Source organism: Salvia splendens, chromosome 2, assembly GCF_004379255.2.
Source record: "Salvia splendens isolate huo1 chromosome 2, SspV2, whole genome shotgun sequence".
NCBI classification, from domain to species: Eukaryota; Viridiplantae; Streptophyta; class Magnoliopsida; order Lamiales; family Lamiaceae; genus Salvia; species Salvia splendens.
Genome location: NC_056033.1, coordinates 21752949 through 21766289, shown reverse-complemented (window position 1 = coordinate 21766289; position 13341 = coordinate 21752949). Strand labels below are relative to the sequence as shown.

The 13341-nt window shown below is 39.1% G+C and overlaps 1 protein-coding gene and 1 long non-coding RNA gene across 2 annotated transcripts; one reads left to right on the top strand and one right to left on the bottom strand.

The window, feature by feature from the left end:
• Positions 1-5036: 5036 nt before the first annotated feature.
• On the bottom strand, positions 5037-7307 carry LOC121762828. Its single transcript, XR_006042291.1, has 2 exons — positions 5457-7307; positions 5037-5369 (listed from the first exon to the last, which is right to left on the bottom strand). It is a non-coding gene; the product is annotated as an uncharacterized LOC121762828 (long non-coding RNA).
• A 3994-nt stretch (positions 7308-11301) lies between these two features.
• On the top strand, positions 11302-13125 carry LOC121762819 (peroxidase 4-like). Its single transcript, XM_042158827.1, has 4 exons — positions 11302-11604; positions 11708-11899; positions 12164-12332; positions 12541-13125. The coding sequence occupies exons 1-4, from the start codon at positions 11383-11385 to the stop codon at positions 12930-12932; spliced, it is 975 nt and encodes a 324-aa protein (XP_042014761.1). The 5' UTR covers positions 11302-11382; the 3' UTR covers positions 12933-13125.
• The last annotated feature ends 216 nt before the right edge of the window (positions 13126-13341 follow it).

The window sequence follows — 13341 nt, the reverse complement described above, 5'->3', positions numbered from 1 at the left end:
GATGGATTAATCTAACTGCATTTCTAATAGGAGAGACATGCTTTTGCCATAATTCAAGGGCATCCTGTACACATAAATTTAAAATATGGAAAATGCATCTTTGATGAAAATACTTACCTCCAATTACCGGTGTACAAGCCGCAATCAAATCGGCAATACTTGCGGTGTTGGCAGTTGCATTATCAAAACCAATAGAAAATATCTTGTTGCATAGCTGAAACTCATTCAACACTTGTATAATCAAAGAAGCAATTTCTGGTGCAGTGTGTGGACTTTCAAATTCTCTAAAACCAATTAAACGCTTGTTCAAAGTCCAACTGTTGTCCACAAAGTGAACCGTAATACCCATGTATGAATGACGGTTAAAACAATCCGTCCAAACATCTGAGCAAATGTTCACCCTGTGGCCCATGTTAACTAAATAACGTGATAATTCTACCTTTTTCTCCAAGCACTGCCGAACGGTAGATCGTTGCACGGTCATTCGACCTATTCTTTTGATTGCTACATTCAACCCACTTTGCATAGTAACCTCAAAACTTTTGTCATCAAAAACATTAAAGGGCATATGCTTCATAGCCGCCCATCTAGTCATTGTATCATCAAAATTCTTTTTATCATATTTAAATAGAGGCGCACCTGACGAACCCGAGCCGGCGCCGGCGGGTTGGAAGTTTAGTTGGCTTTGGGTAGAGGCAGTGCCGCATTCTACCGGATGCTTTGCCACTAAATGGCGACGGAGGGTGCCATATCCACCACCGGCGGACCATTTGTACACTTTATCGCAATAGTTGCAATAAACATGAAAGTCCGAAGTCTCTTCTTGAGAGTTCGGATCGTGAGGACTTGGAATCACCACCGCCACCTTCTTGTAGTGTTTGATAAAAATGTCCGATTTCAAAGGTTTTGCCGTGTTAGTGGGTGCAGGGGGAGGCATCTCCTCATTTCCGCCGGTGCTAGAAGGAATACGAGAATGCGATCTATCCTCGTTGTTGTCCGAGTCCGACGATATAGTAACGTCGAACTCCTCATCTCCCCTACCCCCGCCTTGTTGCATTTCAGCAAGTAGCATGGCGGTCCTATGATCTTCTTCCATCTACAAATATTATGTACGTAGAAGTTAAAAGTATGAACGCAAAAAAAAATTAATGAAATTTTGTGCATGTGAATTGGAAAACAAATTTTTCATTACTTACTTGCATGCGTTCGGCTGCCAATCGGGAAACCTCGTCCATAACATCTCGACGACTAGGTCGTCGAGATTTTGAGGGACGCGTAGTGCTTTGATCTTGGGCTATTCCCTTGCCCCGATCACCACGTCCCGATCCACCACGAGAAGAAGACATATTGAATATATTGATAAATGAAAAGTAATATGGACTTGGAATAAAATATGTATGAAGGATAAAAGAAGTGGTAAATTATGAGCACAACAAATATAGTAGTGAGTAGAAAGTGTAGAATTAAACTTGCGCAATTAGAGAGAATGATGAGAGAATAGAGAAATGGAGATTGAGAATGAAATCCTTGTTAACACAAGAATGGGGTAAGGAAATATGAAGGAGAAGTGAGGTATTTATAGGAGTAAAATTGGAAGAAATAAAAAAAAAAAAATCAAATTTCAAACTTTCAAATTTTCGGCCGAACCGCCGGTTTACCGCCTGAACCGGCGGTTCAACCTCAAAACCGGCGGTTTTTCCACGAAACCGGCGGGTTGGTCCACGGTTTTCCGACACAAACCGCCGGTTTCTGACCTCACCTAGCCCCCTACGCCTGAAAAGCTTCCGGAACCGGCGGAAACCGGTCGGAACCGCCGGTTCAAACCGGCGGTTTTCCTCCAAAACCGGCGGTTTTCGCCCAAAACCGGCGAACCGCCGGTTCATACCTATCCCTACTACGAACCCCTACGAACCCTAGCCGTTCGACCCTTTGAACCGGCGGTTCGAACCGCCGAACCGCCGGTTCACGGTTCAAGTTATGCCCGAACCTGAACCAGCCCTTATGACCCTCCGACCCTTCAGCCGGTTCAACCCGCCGGTTCCGGGCCCGGTTCCAGTTCATGAACCGGCGGGCCCGAACCGGCGGTTAACCGGCGGGCCGGGCCGGATTGTGCATGCCTAGCCGCATCCCCGTCGTCAGCCAAAATGCCACCCAATGTGGCTGAACTTATCCGGAAACGCAGAGCTTTGTTGGTGGAATTGCATCGAAATTTGGAGAGAGTGCAGGAGCGCATGAATGCCTCGGCTAATAGACAACGGCGACATATTGATTTCGAGGTTGGGGACTAAGTTTGGTTAAAATTGCAGCCCTATCGCTAGCACTCTGTGGCCAAGCCAATTTCAACAAAGCTAGCTAAGAGGTTTTACGGCCCCTTTGAGATTCTGCAACGCATTGGACCGGTAGCTTACAAGTTGCACCTTCCAGAGGGGATTCGGGTTCACAATGTTTTTCATGTTAGCCTTCTCAGGGCGTTTGTGAAGGGAGATGAGACGGTGGCGCTCCTGGCCAAGTTCGTGGGTGACCAGCCGATAGCTCACCTAGTGGAGATTTTGGATTCTCCAATCATGTGGTACAAAGGTGAGGCGGTGGAGCACGTTTTGGTCAGGTGGTCCGACGGGACAGAGTCGCCGTCATGGGAACCAATCTCAGAGATACAGATGTGTTTTCCTAACCTTCCTCTTGAGGACAAGGAGGTTTCTAGGAGAGGGGAGTTGTTACGAACGCCACAAACCCTCCGGCAAACACGAATGGTGAAAAGGTGATGTCGGATGAAGCTAAGGACTCAACGCCACCGACTGAGCAGGAGCCAGAGGCAGAAGAGGAGTTGGAGGAAGAAGAGCTTACAAGAGCAGCAACGGAGGAGATCACGGTTGGGAGACAGCTTCGGCCAAGGGACTAGCTCAAACCGTCGGACCGTCTCCAAGACTACGTCGCAAGGTAGGCGAGTGAAGTAGTTAGCCTTTTATTTAAATTTTATGTTTTGTCAAACTTATTACGCATTGGTTCTTTCCCGATGTATAGGATTAGGTCGAACCAACCCTAGGGTCCATAAAGGATATAAATAGGGCTTTCATTAATTCCATCTTTCAATTAATGAAGAATTATTTTCCCATGCGTAATACATCCAAAACCCTATTTGTTGCCGACGGAGGAGCTCTCCGCGCCAGCCGTGTGTTTAGCAGCCGACCCTACCTTCAGGGCGCTGTAGTCTTTCTGTTTGACTTGTGATTCGATAGGTATTATTCGTTTGGAACAGATGGTTATTTAACTACTCTGTGTAGTCTTATAAACAAAACGAATAAATTTATACGGAGGTTTCAAGTTAAAAGTAATTAAGCGGTGAGTTATAGTAGATCGTGATTTAGGATATTTTAATTCTACGTTAATATTCATTCATAAATTTAATGACAAGATTAATTGCTTTGATCTGGTTCTTTGAGAAGCTGAAGCAAGCTTTGCTTATTCTACGCCCTCTCTCTGGATTGAACTGGTACTCTTTCCCATCTCTAGATTGCTACTCGTTGCTCGCTTGTGTACAGGTTCAATGGCTGCCCCCTTCCTCCTTGTTCTTTTGCTGCCAGACTACACTTTTTTGGGTGTCTTCTTTTGGATGTTGTGTCGTGCCCATGTGCTTTGGTTGTCTTTTGTTTTTTGTTTCGTTCTGTTTGAATATACTGTATTGTCGGAAGCATCTTGTTTGGGACATGTTTTCTATGAGCTCCTTGTGGTTCGTTGTTGCTTTTCAGCTTACCATTCTTCAATGGTTTGAGCATTTTTGTCATGAAAAAAAGTGTTAGTGCATTACCATAATTCATGGATAAAAGTAAAAGTTTATAAGAAAATAATTTTAAACTAATTAATACTCTTTCCATCCCACTTTAAGTAACATATTTTTTTTTTGATGTCCTAGCACTTTAAATGACACATTTCTAAATATAGATACACCACATTTCTCTACTTTTTCCCTCTGTATTACTTTATCATTTCCACTTTACTCACAAAATAATACTCCGTCTGTCTGCGAATAGGAGTCCAATTTTTCCATTTTGGTCGTCAGCGAATAGGAGTCCCGGTTCATAATTACTATAAATGGTAAAAAAGCCTCACATTCCACTAACTCATTTCACTCACGTATCATTTAAATCTAATATACACAAGTGGGACTTATATTCCTCTAACTTTCTTCCACCCACTTTTCTTAATATTTTTTAAAACTCGTGCACGAAATAAATGGGACTTCTATTCGCGGACGGAGGGAGTACTACATAAAATCTCATGCCGATTTAGAAATGCTCTACTTAGGGTGAGACAGAGGGAGTATATTGATTTGCACACAACTTATGTATACTACAATCCTCCCTCTGTCCCATCAAAAATGAAATGTTTTCCTTTTTTAGTTATATCTCATAAAAAAATGAAACGTTTCCTATAATGAAAACAAGACTATCTCTACTTTTTTTTATTTTTCTTACTTTACTCTCTTTATTAACTCGTAGATTAACACTACATAAAATCATGTGCCAAAAACCAAATATTTCATATTTATTGGGACGAAGAAAATAGTAGTTTACAATTTTACGGAATTTATACTATAGAAAAGTAAATAATCAATGGCTTAGTGTTCAAAATTATATTTTTAGAACAGGAAATCTGTTCTCTCTGTTCTACTATTCATATTCAGATTATAAAGGAAATAAGTGGAAAAAGTTAATGAAACGTGAGTTTCATTTTTATATACTTCCTTCGTCCCACTCAAGATGGTCATATTCTTGAGTGACACGAGATTTTAGGAAGTGTTGTTAGGTGAAATAAAGTAGAGAGGAAAAATGTAGTTGAATATTTTAATGAGGAGAGAGGAGATTATTTTTAAAATTGGAAAGTGGTCATCTTGATTGGGAAAAACAAAAAAAGAAAGGTGGTCATCTTGAATGGGACGGAGGGATTACTAATTTTATAATAAAATATAAATATAATGAATTTGTGGTGTAATAGCCGAGACTTAGATTCTCGAGAGTTATGAAATAAAATGCGAGAAATTTTATTAAAGAATGAATAAGCATTTCCATTTCTAGAAAATAAGTACAAGTACAATTTATAGAACCTCAAACTAATAAATTACAATCTTCGGCGATGAGAATAAATGAATCGAGACCCGATGACTAGTAAATAATACATGTGTTGAAAACAAAAGAAAGAGAGAAAAGAACAAAGGAGAGTTCAAAGTGAACTACTACAACCGAGCGTTCCTAGAGAGCTTCCTCGGCCCTCAGCGCGAGCCGTCTCGGCCCAGATCAGGAGGGGGTTCGACGAGCTGGGAGATTAGGGGACGAGACCACGAGGAAGAGCAGCCTCAGTAGCAGCCTCGGCTCCTGCCAAACCGTATGAGAAAGAGAGTTTAATTGCATGATATAAAGAACACTAAAACCAAGTATTGGAAAAGGAAAGAGGAACATTACCTTTCCGAAAGTGAGTAAGAGCTGGGCCGAGAGAAGCAAGTCAGCCAAAAGAATTTCATCTCAGTGGCTGGACTCTGCAAGGCTGCATCCTTACAGCTCGTACTTCACTCATATCTGTCTTTGTGCTATGGAGAATCAGTCGGTTGTAGTGCACCTGCCACAAACCAACAAAAGCAATGAATAAACCCACGAGTACACCCCCCATATGCCACCAAAATCAGTTAGAAAGAGGCCAAAGGAGCAGGGACGAGCTCTGCAGAGCTGCAGATAGAGCAGCCAGCTGCTCAGCTTGAGAGTTCCCCTTTTCGGCCAAGTACACCAGCCTTCCTCAGGCTTTCAGTTAGGCAAACCATTATAAATAGCCCCTCAGCCCTTCCTCCTTCAGTACCACAATCAATAGCACCCCACAAGCTAAGGAGAAGGGAAGGAGCCGAGTTGGGGATCAAGGCCAGAAGTAGAGAGCGACATATCAGTAGCAGTGAAGGTAGCCTCTTTCACTCTCGAGACAAATTGACATCTCATGTCATCATATAGTTAGAATACAACATAGAAACCTTAGGAAGCATGCTCACACTAAGACTTCCACCCAAAGAATGACAGTAACGCAAGAATGCTAGGATATCATAGTTAGAGCTCAAGTACGGTAATCACATTAGAATAACGAGAACGAGCAGTAGCCGCAACAACTGAGATTTTTTTTCGAACTTAAACTTGGGGAAGAACCCCTCACCAACAAAACACAACTACATTGAAAGCTAAGTAAGCGTAGCAAGTTTATCCGTTTAAACTGAGCTGGGGGAGAAAACTTAGCTGAGGCCGCAGAGGCAGTCGCAGAGCCGTCAACGACGGCGCTGACCTTCAGGAGGCAGCGACGTCAGCGAATGGAGCGACGGAGGTGTACGCCGAGCCTCGTTCGGCGGCGCACGAGGCAGAGACCTCACGTGTTGGCATCAGACCCTGTGCTCGAAGGCCGTTCGCGAGGGAACGGCGAGTCCTGACCACACGGAACTCGCGGACGACAGGCGGTGATACACCGTAACGGCCGCGATGGAGGGTGACGTCGGAGGCGGCGCTGCTTGAAGGCGGCGGCGGAACGAAAGGGGGGCTAGGGTTTCCCGTTTCCAGTTGTTTCTTCAGTTTGGGGGAAAGTTATGAAAATGAAAGAGAAAGATGGAAGGGGGAGTAGTTGGGCCATGCCCAGTTTATTTCTTTTAGGCATAGTGAGTAAATGGTCCAAACTGGACCAGTCACCTAATCTGGGCCGATTGTTTAAGAAAATAAATAGTCTGGGCAAGAATAAATAAATTTCCAGCTGGGCTTGAGAATTTAATTACTAGAACCATTAATTTGGTTGAAGCCGTTATCTTGGATCAATTTAAAAGCATGACGAAAATTATTCCCTAAGCCACGGAAGAAAATAACTATTAAGCCGTGTCGAAATAATATTCGATAAATAGTTAAAGCAGACTTTAATAGTCACAGAAAGTATTTTAAAGATACTTAAGATAATGCGGGAAATTTTTGATACCCGAACAGTTCGGTCAATTCTGAATAAATTAAATTGCCGATTTAATTCAAGATTTAAGACCTCTAAATTTAAGAGGCAAGAAGTAAAACAGTAAGCACACGTTTAGGCATGCATACATGCAAGAGAAATAATTATTTAAAGCCTAATTTAAGTATATTAAATTTTGTAAAGGAACGTCGTCGCTCGACGCGTTATCTTAGGAAAGGAAAGCACCCGTTTTGCAAGAGTTTAAGCAATTGAGGTGGGCTTCTCTTCTTTTCTTTCAAAGCGTGTTTTATGTGAAAACATGATTTATTTTGAATGAGTTGTCATGCCATGTTTTGTTTATGATTACCTATCTGTTGGTTATGCCAACCGGTTAAATCGAATTCGGGTCCCAGTAGGTCAGTAAATCCTACTCGGACTAGTGTACACATAAGGACCGTGAGCTAGCGCCAGGTTGGCCGGTCCAGGGTCGTGATCTAGCGCCAGGTTGGCCGGCCCAGTGATCGTGGAATGTGGCCACATTCCCGATTCACACATTGAGATATGGTATATCATCAGAAGTTTAAAAGACTACAGTCTATTTTTAGAAAGAAATAACAGTTTTAGTGACCGGGACTTATTTTCAGAAAAACTCCGTGTTCACTCAGCTTGGCTGCTAACTAAAAGAAAACAGTTTTCGGCATAAGCCCACTGAGTATATCAAGTACTCAGCCCTGCATATTGTTTTCCTTAATGTGCAGGTTGATCAGTCGAAGCAGAGGAGGTGTTGGGACAGAAGACCAAATAAGTAGGAAGATAGCTGGTGTAGTACGTCTTCATACATATTACATCTGTCTTGGTACTCTTCCGTTGCGCAAATTTAGAACTTTCATTTAGCAAAGACAATTTTTCCATAACTACTCTGATTCAGTATGATTTATACCCTCAACACATTTCAGACAATGTTTCCTTTGATTTAAGCATCTTATAATGAGTTGAGACAGTTTCAGTAAGTTTTAGTCGCGATATAACTACACTTTCTTTGACTAGGGAGATGTGGTCGTGACATGTGGAGTGTAATATTCATTTAAAAAATAGAAATAAGTCACTGTGACTTTTAGGTATACTGAAATGATAAAAATAGACATTTTATTGCTAATGAAGACAGTCGGATAAAATTTCCTTTCTAATTCTTTATCAATACTGTAGTACATTTTACGGACAGAACTAGTTAACTACCCAACATTATCATAGATATTCTTATGTGTAAATATACAAGTATGATTTCAATTAGCATTTAATAGCAAAAGGTTTTGATAGGTCTCGATTTCATTATAAAAATAAATAAAAATAATTGTGGAGAATTCACTAGTAACTAGCAAGTTGAAAAGATGAATTAGTTGAGATATGTGGAAAATTGCTAATTTTGTTTTATTTGTGGAAAATTAGAGGTTCAGGCAGCTTTATTATAGTCTATATACATAGATGTGATATGTCTAATTTAATTGTCCAAGTGATGATATTACACAATATTATTGGTTCAACAATATATGCACATCATAGATTAGGATTTTTTATGCTATATCATGAGAATAACCCCAAGTATATACTTCTTATTCAATGAATCAGCTTTTTAATTGGGTCCCCAGAAATAACCCTTATAATAATTTTAATCAAAACTATTTAGGTCCTAATATTAAGTTATAAACTAAATTATTGACAACTAATAAAGGTCAGATTTTGAGTGTAACGTCGTGATGTTTACAAGAAATTGAAGATATTAAAGACCGATCGATGCTATACAAATAGAAGTATAATAGTTGAAGTACATTGTAATAAAATTAGCAAATACTACCCCCAAAAAAAATCAATGTTTTTATGTCTAAACAGTGAGTATTGGAGATATCATGGAATTTGACTATTTTCTAAATTGTTCCACAAACTCAAATGTGAGAGAAATAATTTCGGATGTAATAACTATTCCCTCCTTCCACGGAAAATAGTCACATTTTGCCAGTTTGGGATATTCACAAAAAAATAGTCTCATTTCAAAAATGGAAACTTTCTCCTTATACTCTATTCATTTTTTCTCTCATCTCTCATACTTTTTCTCTCATCTCTCATACTTTACCCACTTTTTTTCTATCTCTCTTTTATTTTAGCAATTTATCATTAAAATCCGTGCTGTCCACAAATGAGATTATTTTTTGTGGACGAAGGGAGTTTATGCGGACGAAACGTTATTTTGTTGTAACGTGTTCGTTTCGTATTTCTACAACATGATATCGTTTTGTTAGATGAATGATGTTACATGGATAGAAGTAAAAAGGGTGAAATGCACTAGAATAAAAATTACAAGTATAAAAACCAATGTTTTTACGGATAAAAAGTAGTACTCCCCCGCTCCTAAAGAGTATGAACATTTAGTTCGACGCAGGTTTTAATGCGACGCAGGTTTTAATGCATAATTGGAAAAGTAAGAGAGAGATAAAAAAGACTTTTAAAGTTTTGTTAGTGGAGAATGTGTTTCACCTTATTAGAGAGAAGAAATTTCTAGAATTAGAAAGTTCATATTTTCCAGGAACGGACTATAAAGGAAATAGTTAATACTTTTATGAGACTGGGGAGTATATAAATTAAGGAACTCAATCAATGATAAAACACTATCATTATGAATCAAATATATATTAATATCGGTGTAAACATTGTTTTCTTAACTTCTATCCAGGGTTGAATCAGCCGAAGAAAGTTACTTTAGATGAACAAAAATGCATAAAGTGTAATTTATGACATAGTAGTAAACAATAGTAGTACTAATTTCTTTCATTTTCTTATTCAAAGTGATCTAGTTAGAATTATGCAAGAACTGAGAATTGTAAATACGCGTATAAAGTTGTTGAATAAAATATATAAAGAACAATTATAAATTTTTGCTTCAAATAAAATTTAGATCCAAGTGTTATAATCATTAAATAGGAGATACATCTACTGCAAATTTATGTACCAGGTCATTAGATAATTCAAGCATTACTTATATAAACATGCACAGCAAGGAAGACAACTAAATTACAAATATGACACTAGATACAAATTTGGTTCTTACAAATCTAACATAGTCAAACAATTTCAGGGGTTATTTTATAATGAGAAACATAAATATTTAATTTACACATACTTATAAAAGTGGAGTCAGCGACCAATATAATCTGTATCGTCGCAAAGTAGTTTCTTGTAATTTGTATGCATCATATATGGATGTCACTATGTCAGTGCAGCCCAAAATCTCGCTTAGCTTAAAGAGTTAGAGCATAAAATTTCTAACCTGATAAAATTATATCAGATTATTCTGTACTCGATTAACTCAGAACCCTAATAGGACTGCAATCATGGTCTTATTTAATGACTATTGAAATTTCAAATCACATACTGTATTAGGAATTAGGTGTTGACAATTTCGCTTATAAAGAAAAATATATATATATATATAGATGATAAAACAAGGATTGGTTGATAAGATTTGGTAGCAAATAATGTTGTATGTGACCAAATCGACTAATTTATTATTAATTTTCTACGTAATTTATTTTGACTTTTACAGCACAGCATTGACACGCATTCCTCCAATAATTTTCTGTGAATGCATGTAGAAAAAATCATAACAATCGCAATCACGTTAGCTGTGTTTGAGCAATTAATACTTTGAACGAAAGATAAACTAAAAAAAACAAACTTTGATTGAAATAAAATTAATTAGCTATTTGTGATACTGATGTATTAACCGTCTCCCCAAAGACTTTAATTTGTACGACTAGTTCAAATTCAAACGCTAGTAACTGCATTCCAATTTTTTTTATTTTTTTCCCTAAAAGATAAAGTTATATGTAGTGTCACTTATGAGATTTGGTACTCTTAAAGCATACTAGTAGAAGTGTTATTGTTTGTTACAATTGATAGAAAAAAAAGTGATGGATGTTACTTCAATTATAATTTAATAAAATAATTCGTTAACTATAGTACTACTCATGTACTACAAATTAGTGTAACACACATCAATGCCTTAGATTTTTATTCTAACTGTGCAAAGCATCATAGGTACTACTATCGCTTCATTATAATTAGTACTTATATATGTTTTCACTTAATTTATAAATATCGAAATATTGTATCATGAGTTTTACTGATGAGATAGGCTAACGACCCGACAAGGCCAACCAACTTGATTATATATCTAAATATGGTTGAAATCCAATTTTAATAGTACAAATTTTGACAATTTCTCCACCTGCCTCTTCAATTTAATTGCATTGCATTGCATTACTTTGTCGTCCAAGTAAACGTGTACAATGCTGACATTTTCATAATCCAAGCAAAATGCTCCTATAAATACACACACAACACAAACCTAGTCTCAAACTAAAAAAACCCAAATCAAGAATGGTGGCTTCTTCAACATCAATGGTGTTGCTCGCCGCTTTATTCGCGACGGCTGCCCTCTTAACGAGCGGCGCGTCTGCTCAGCTGAGCACCGGCTACTACAAAAAAACATGCCCCAAAGTGTTTGACACCGTTGAATCCGTCGTCATGTCCGCCATCGATAAGGAGAAGCGCATGGGCGCCTCACTCCTCCGTCTCCACTTCCACGATTGCTTTGTTCAAGTACAATTATTTACTTCTTTCGTCCACAAAAAATAGTCATTTTTTTAAAAATTAAATTTTATATGGTCATTACTAATTATACTTATGAAAATATTACTAATAGGGTTGCGATGGATCAGTACTCCTAGACGACACATCATCGTCAAGAGGGGAGAAGACTGCGAATCCCAACGTTAACTCAATCCGGGGTTTCAATGTTGTGGACGACATCAAATCTAAGGTCGAGTCTGTCTGCCCCGGCGTCGTCTCCTGCGCTGACATCTTAGCCATTGCGGCTCGTGATTCCACCGTTATTGTCAGTAACTAATTCATGTTTATAAATTAATTACTACCCATCCGTCCCCCATTTTGTGTCCCAATTTTCCATTTTGGATCGTCCCATATTAATTGCCCCACTTCACTATTACTCTTTTTGGTAATGGACCTCACAATACACTACTCATTTCCAACCCACTTTCTTTTACATTTTTTAAAACTCGTGTCAAATCAAAGTGGGACACATATTGGGCGACAGAGGGAGTGCAAAATTTAAGAACTAACAGAGAAAATATGAATGTAGCTTGGCGGACCCACATGGGACGTGAAACTAGGAAGGAGGGACTCGAAAACAGCGAGCCTTGCGGCTGCAAACAGCGGCGTCATTCCACCACCATCCTCCACCCTCAATAACCTCATCAATAGGTTCCAAAACCTAGGACTCTCCACCAAGGACATGGTCGTCTTATCAGGTTTCAATCATGTGCATAACTAAATTATACTCCCTACGTCCAATTTTAAATGTCGTAAAAGTGAAATAAAATATTTATTGGCAGACGGCAGGAAAAGGAAAACTGAGTTATGAATTTGACTTTTTTTCGCCTCAAAAAATATCTATTTCACTATTATCTCATTTCACACTATATGACATGATATGATGTGATGTGACGTGACGTGCAGGGTCACACACGATAGGGCAAGCGAGATGCACGACGTTCAGAGGGCGCATCTACAACGAGAGCAACATCGACGGGTCATTCGCCCGCACGAGGCAGGGATCCTGTCCTCGAACAAGCGGCTCGGGAGACAACAATCTCGCCCCTCTCGACCTCAAATCTCCGACCTTCTTCGACGGAAGCTACTACAAGAACCTCCTTGACAAGAAGGGCCTCTTGCACTCTGACCAAGTCCTCTACAACGGCGGCTCCACCGACAACCTCGTCGAGGCCTACAGCAAGAACCCCAAAGCCTTCGCCAACGACTTCGCCGCAGCCATGATCAAGATGGGCGATATTAGCCCACTCACAGGATCCAGCGGCGAGATTAGGAAAAACTGCAGGAAGGCCAACTGATTGAATCCCAACAATAAATCACTTTTGTGTGTGTCGAGTTTTTTTGTCTTTGTTTTTTACATCATAAGAAATGGTTTTTTAACAAGGGAATGCCGATTTGGCGACTTTTTATTGGTTTCGTTATGTCGGGTTTGGTAGTTTGTCAAGTGTATTAATTACTTCAATCAACTTTTTTTTGTGATTTTGTTACTTATTCCCTCTCTTCTTGTGTTTTGTATTGGTACGATAAAATTAGAGGGCGTCAATTTCAGAAATAAAAGAAAAAGTTTAAGATTTAAAGTAAATTTATTAATAATGGTAAAGGAAATTTAAAACATATTTCCAGATTCTACTATAACCATCGATGACCCCACCATCATCTGACAGTGCATCGGAAACGCCGATAATTGGCCATCGACCCCACAGTGTC

What these genes read in the sequence shown, in the direction of transcription:
- LOC121762819 (XM_042158827.1), top strand. Translation starts at nt 11,383, where the DNA reads ATGGTGGCTTCTTCAACATCAATGGTGTTGCTCGCCGCTTTATTCGCG. An exon ending in TCCACGATTGCTTTGTTCAA is followed by an intron (nt 11,605 to 11,707) that starts GTACAATTATTT and finishes TATTACTAATAG; the next exon opens with GGTTGCGATGGATCAGTACT. An exon ending in CTCGTGATTCCACCGTTATT is followed by an intron (nt 11,900 to 12,163) that starts GTCAGTAACTAA and finishes ATATGAATGTAG; the next exon opens with CTTGGCGGACCCACATGGGA.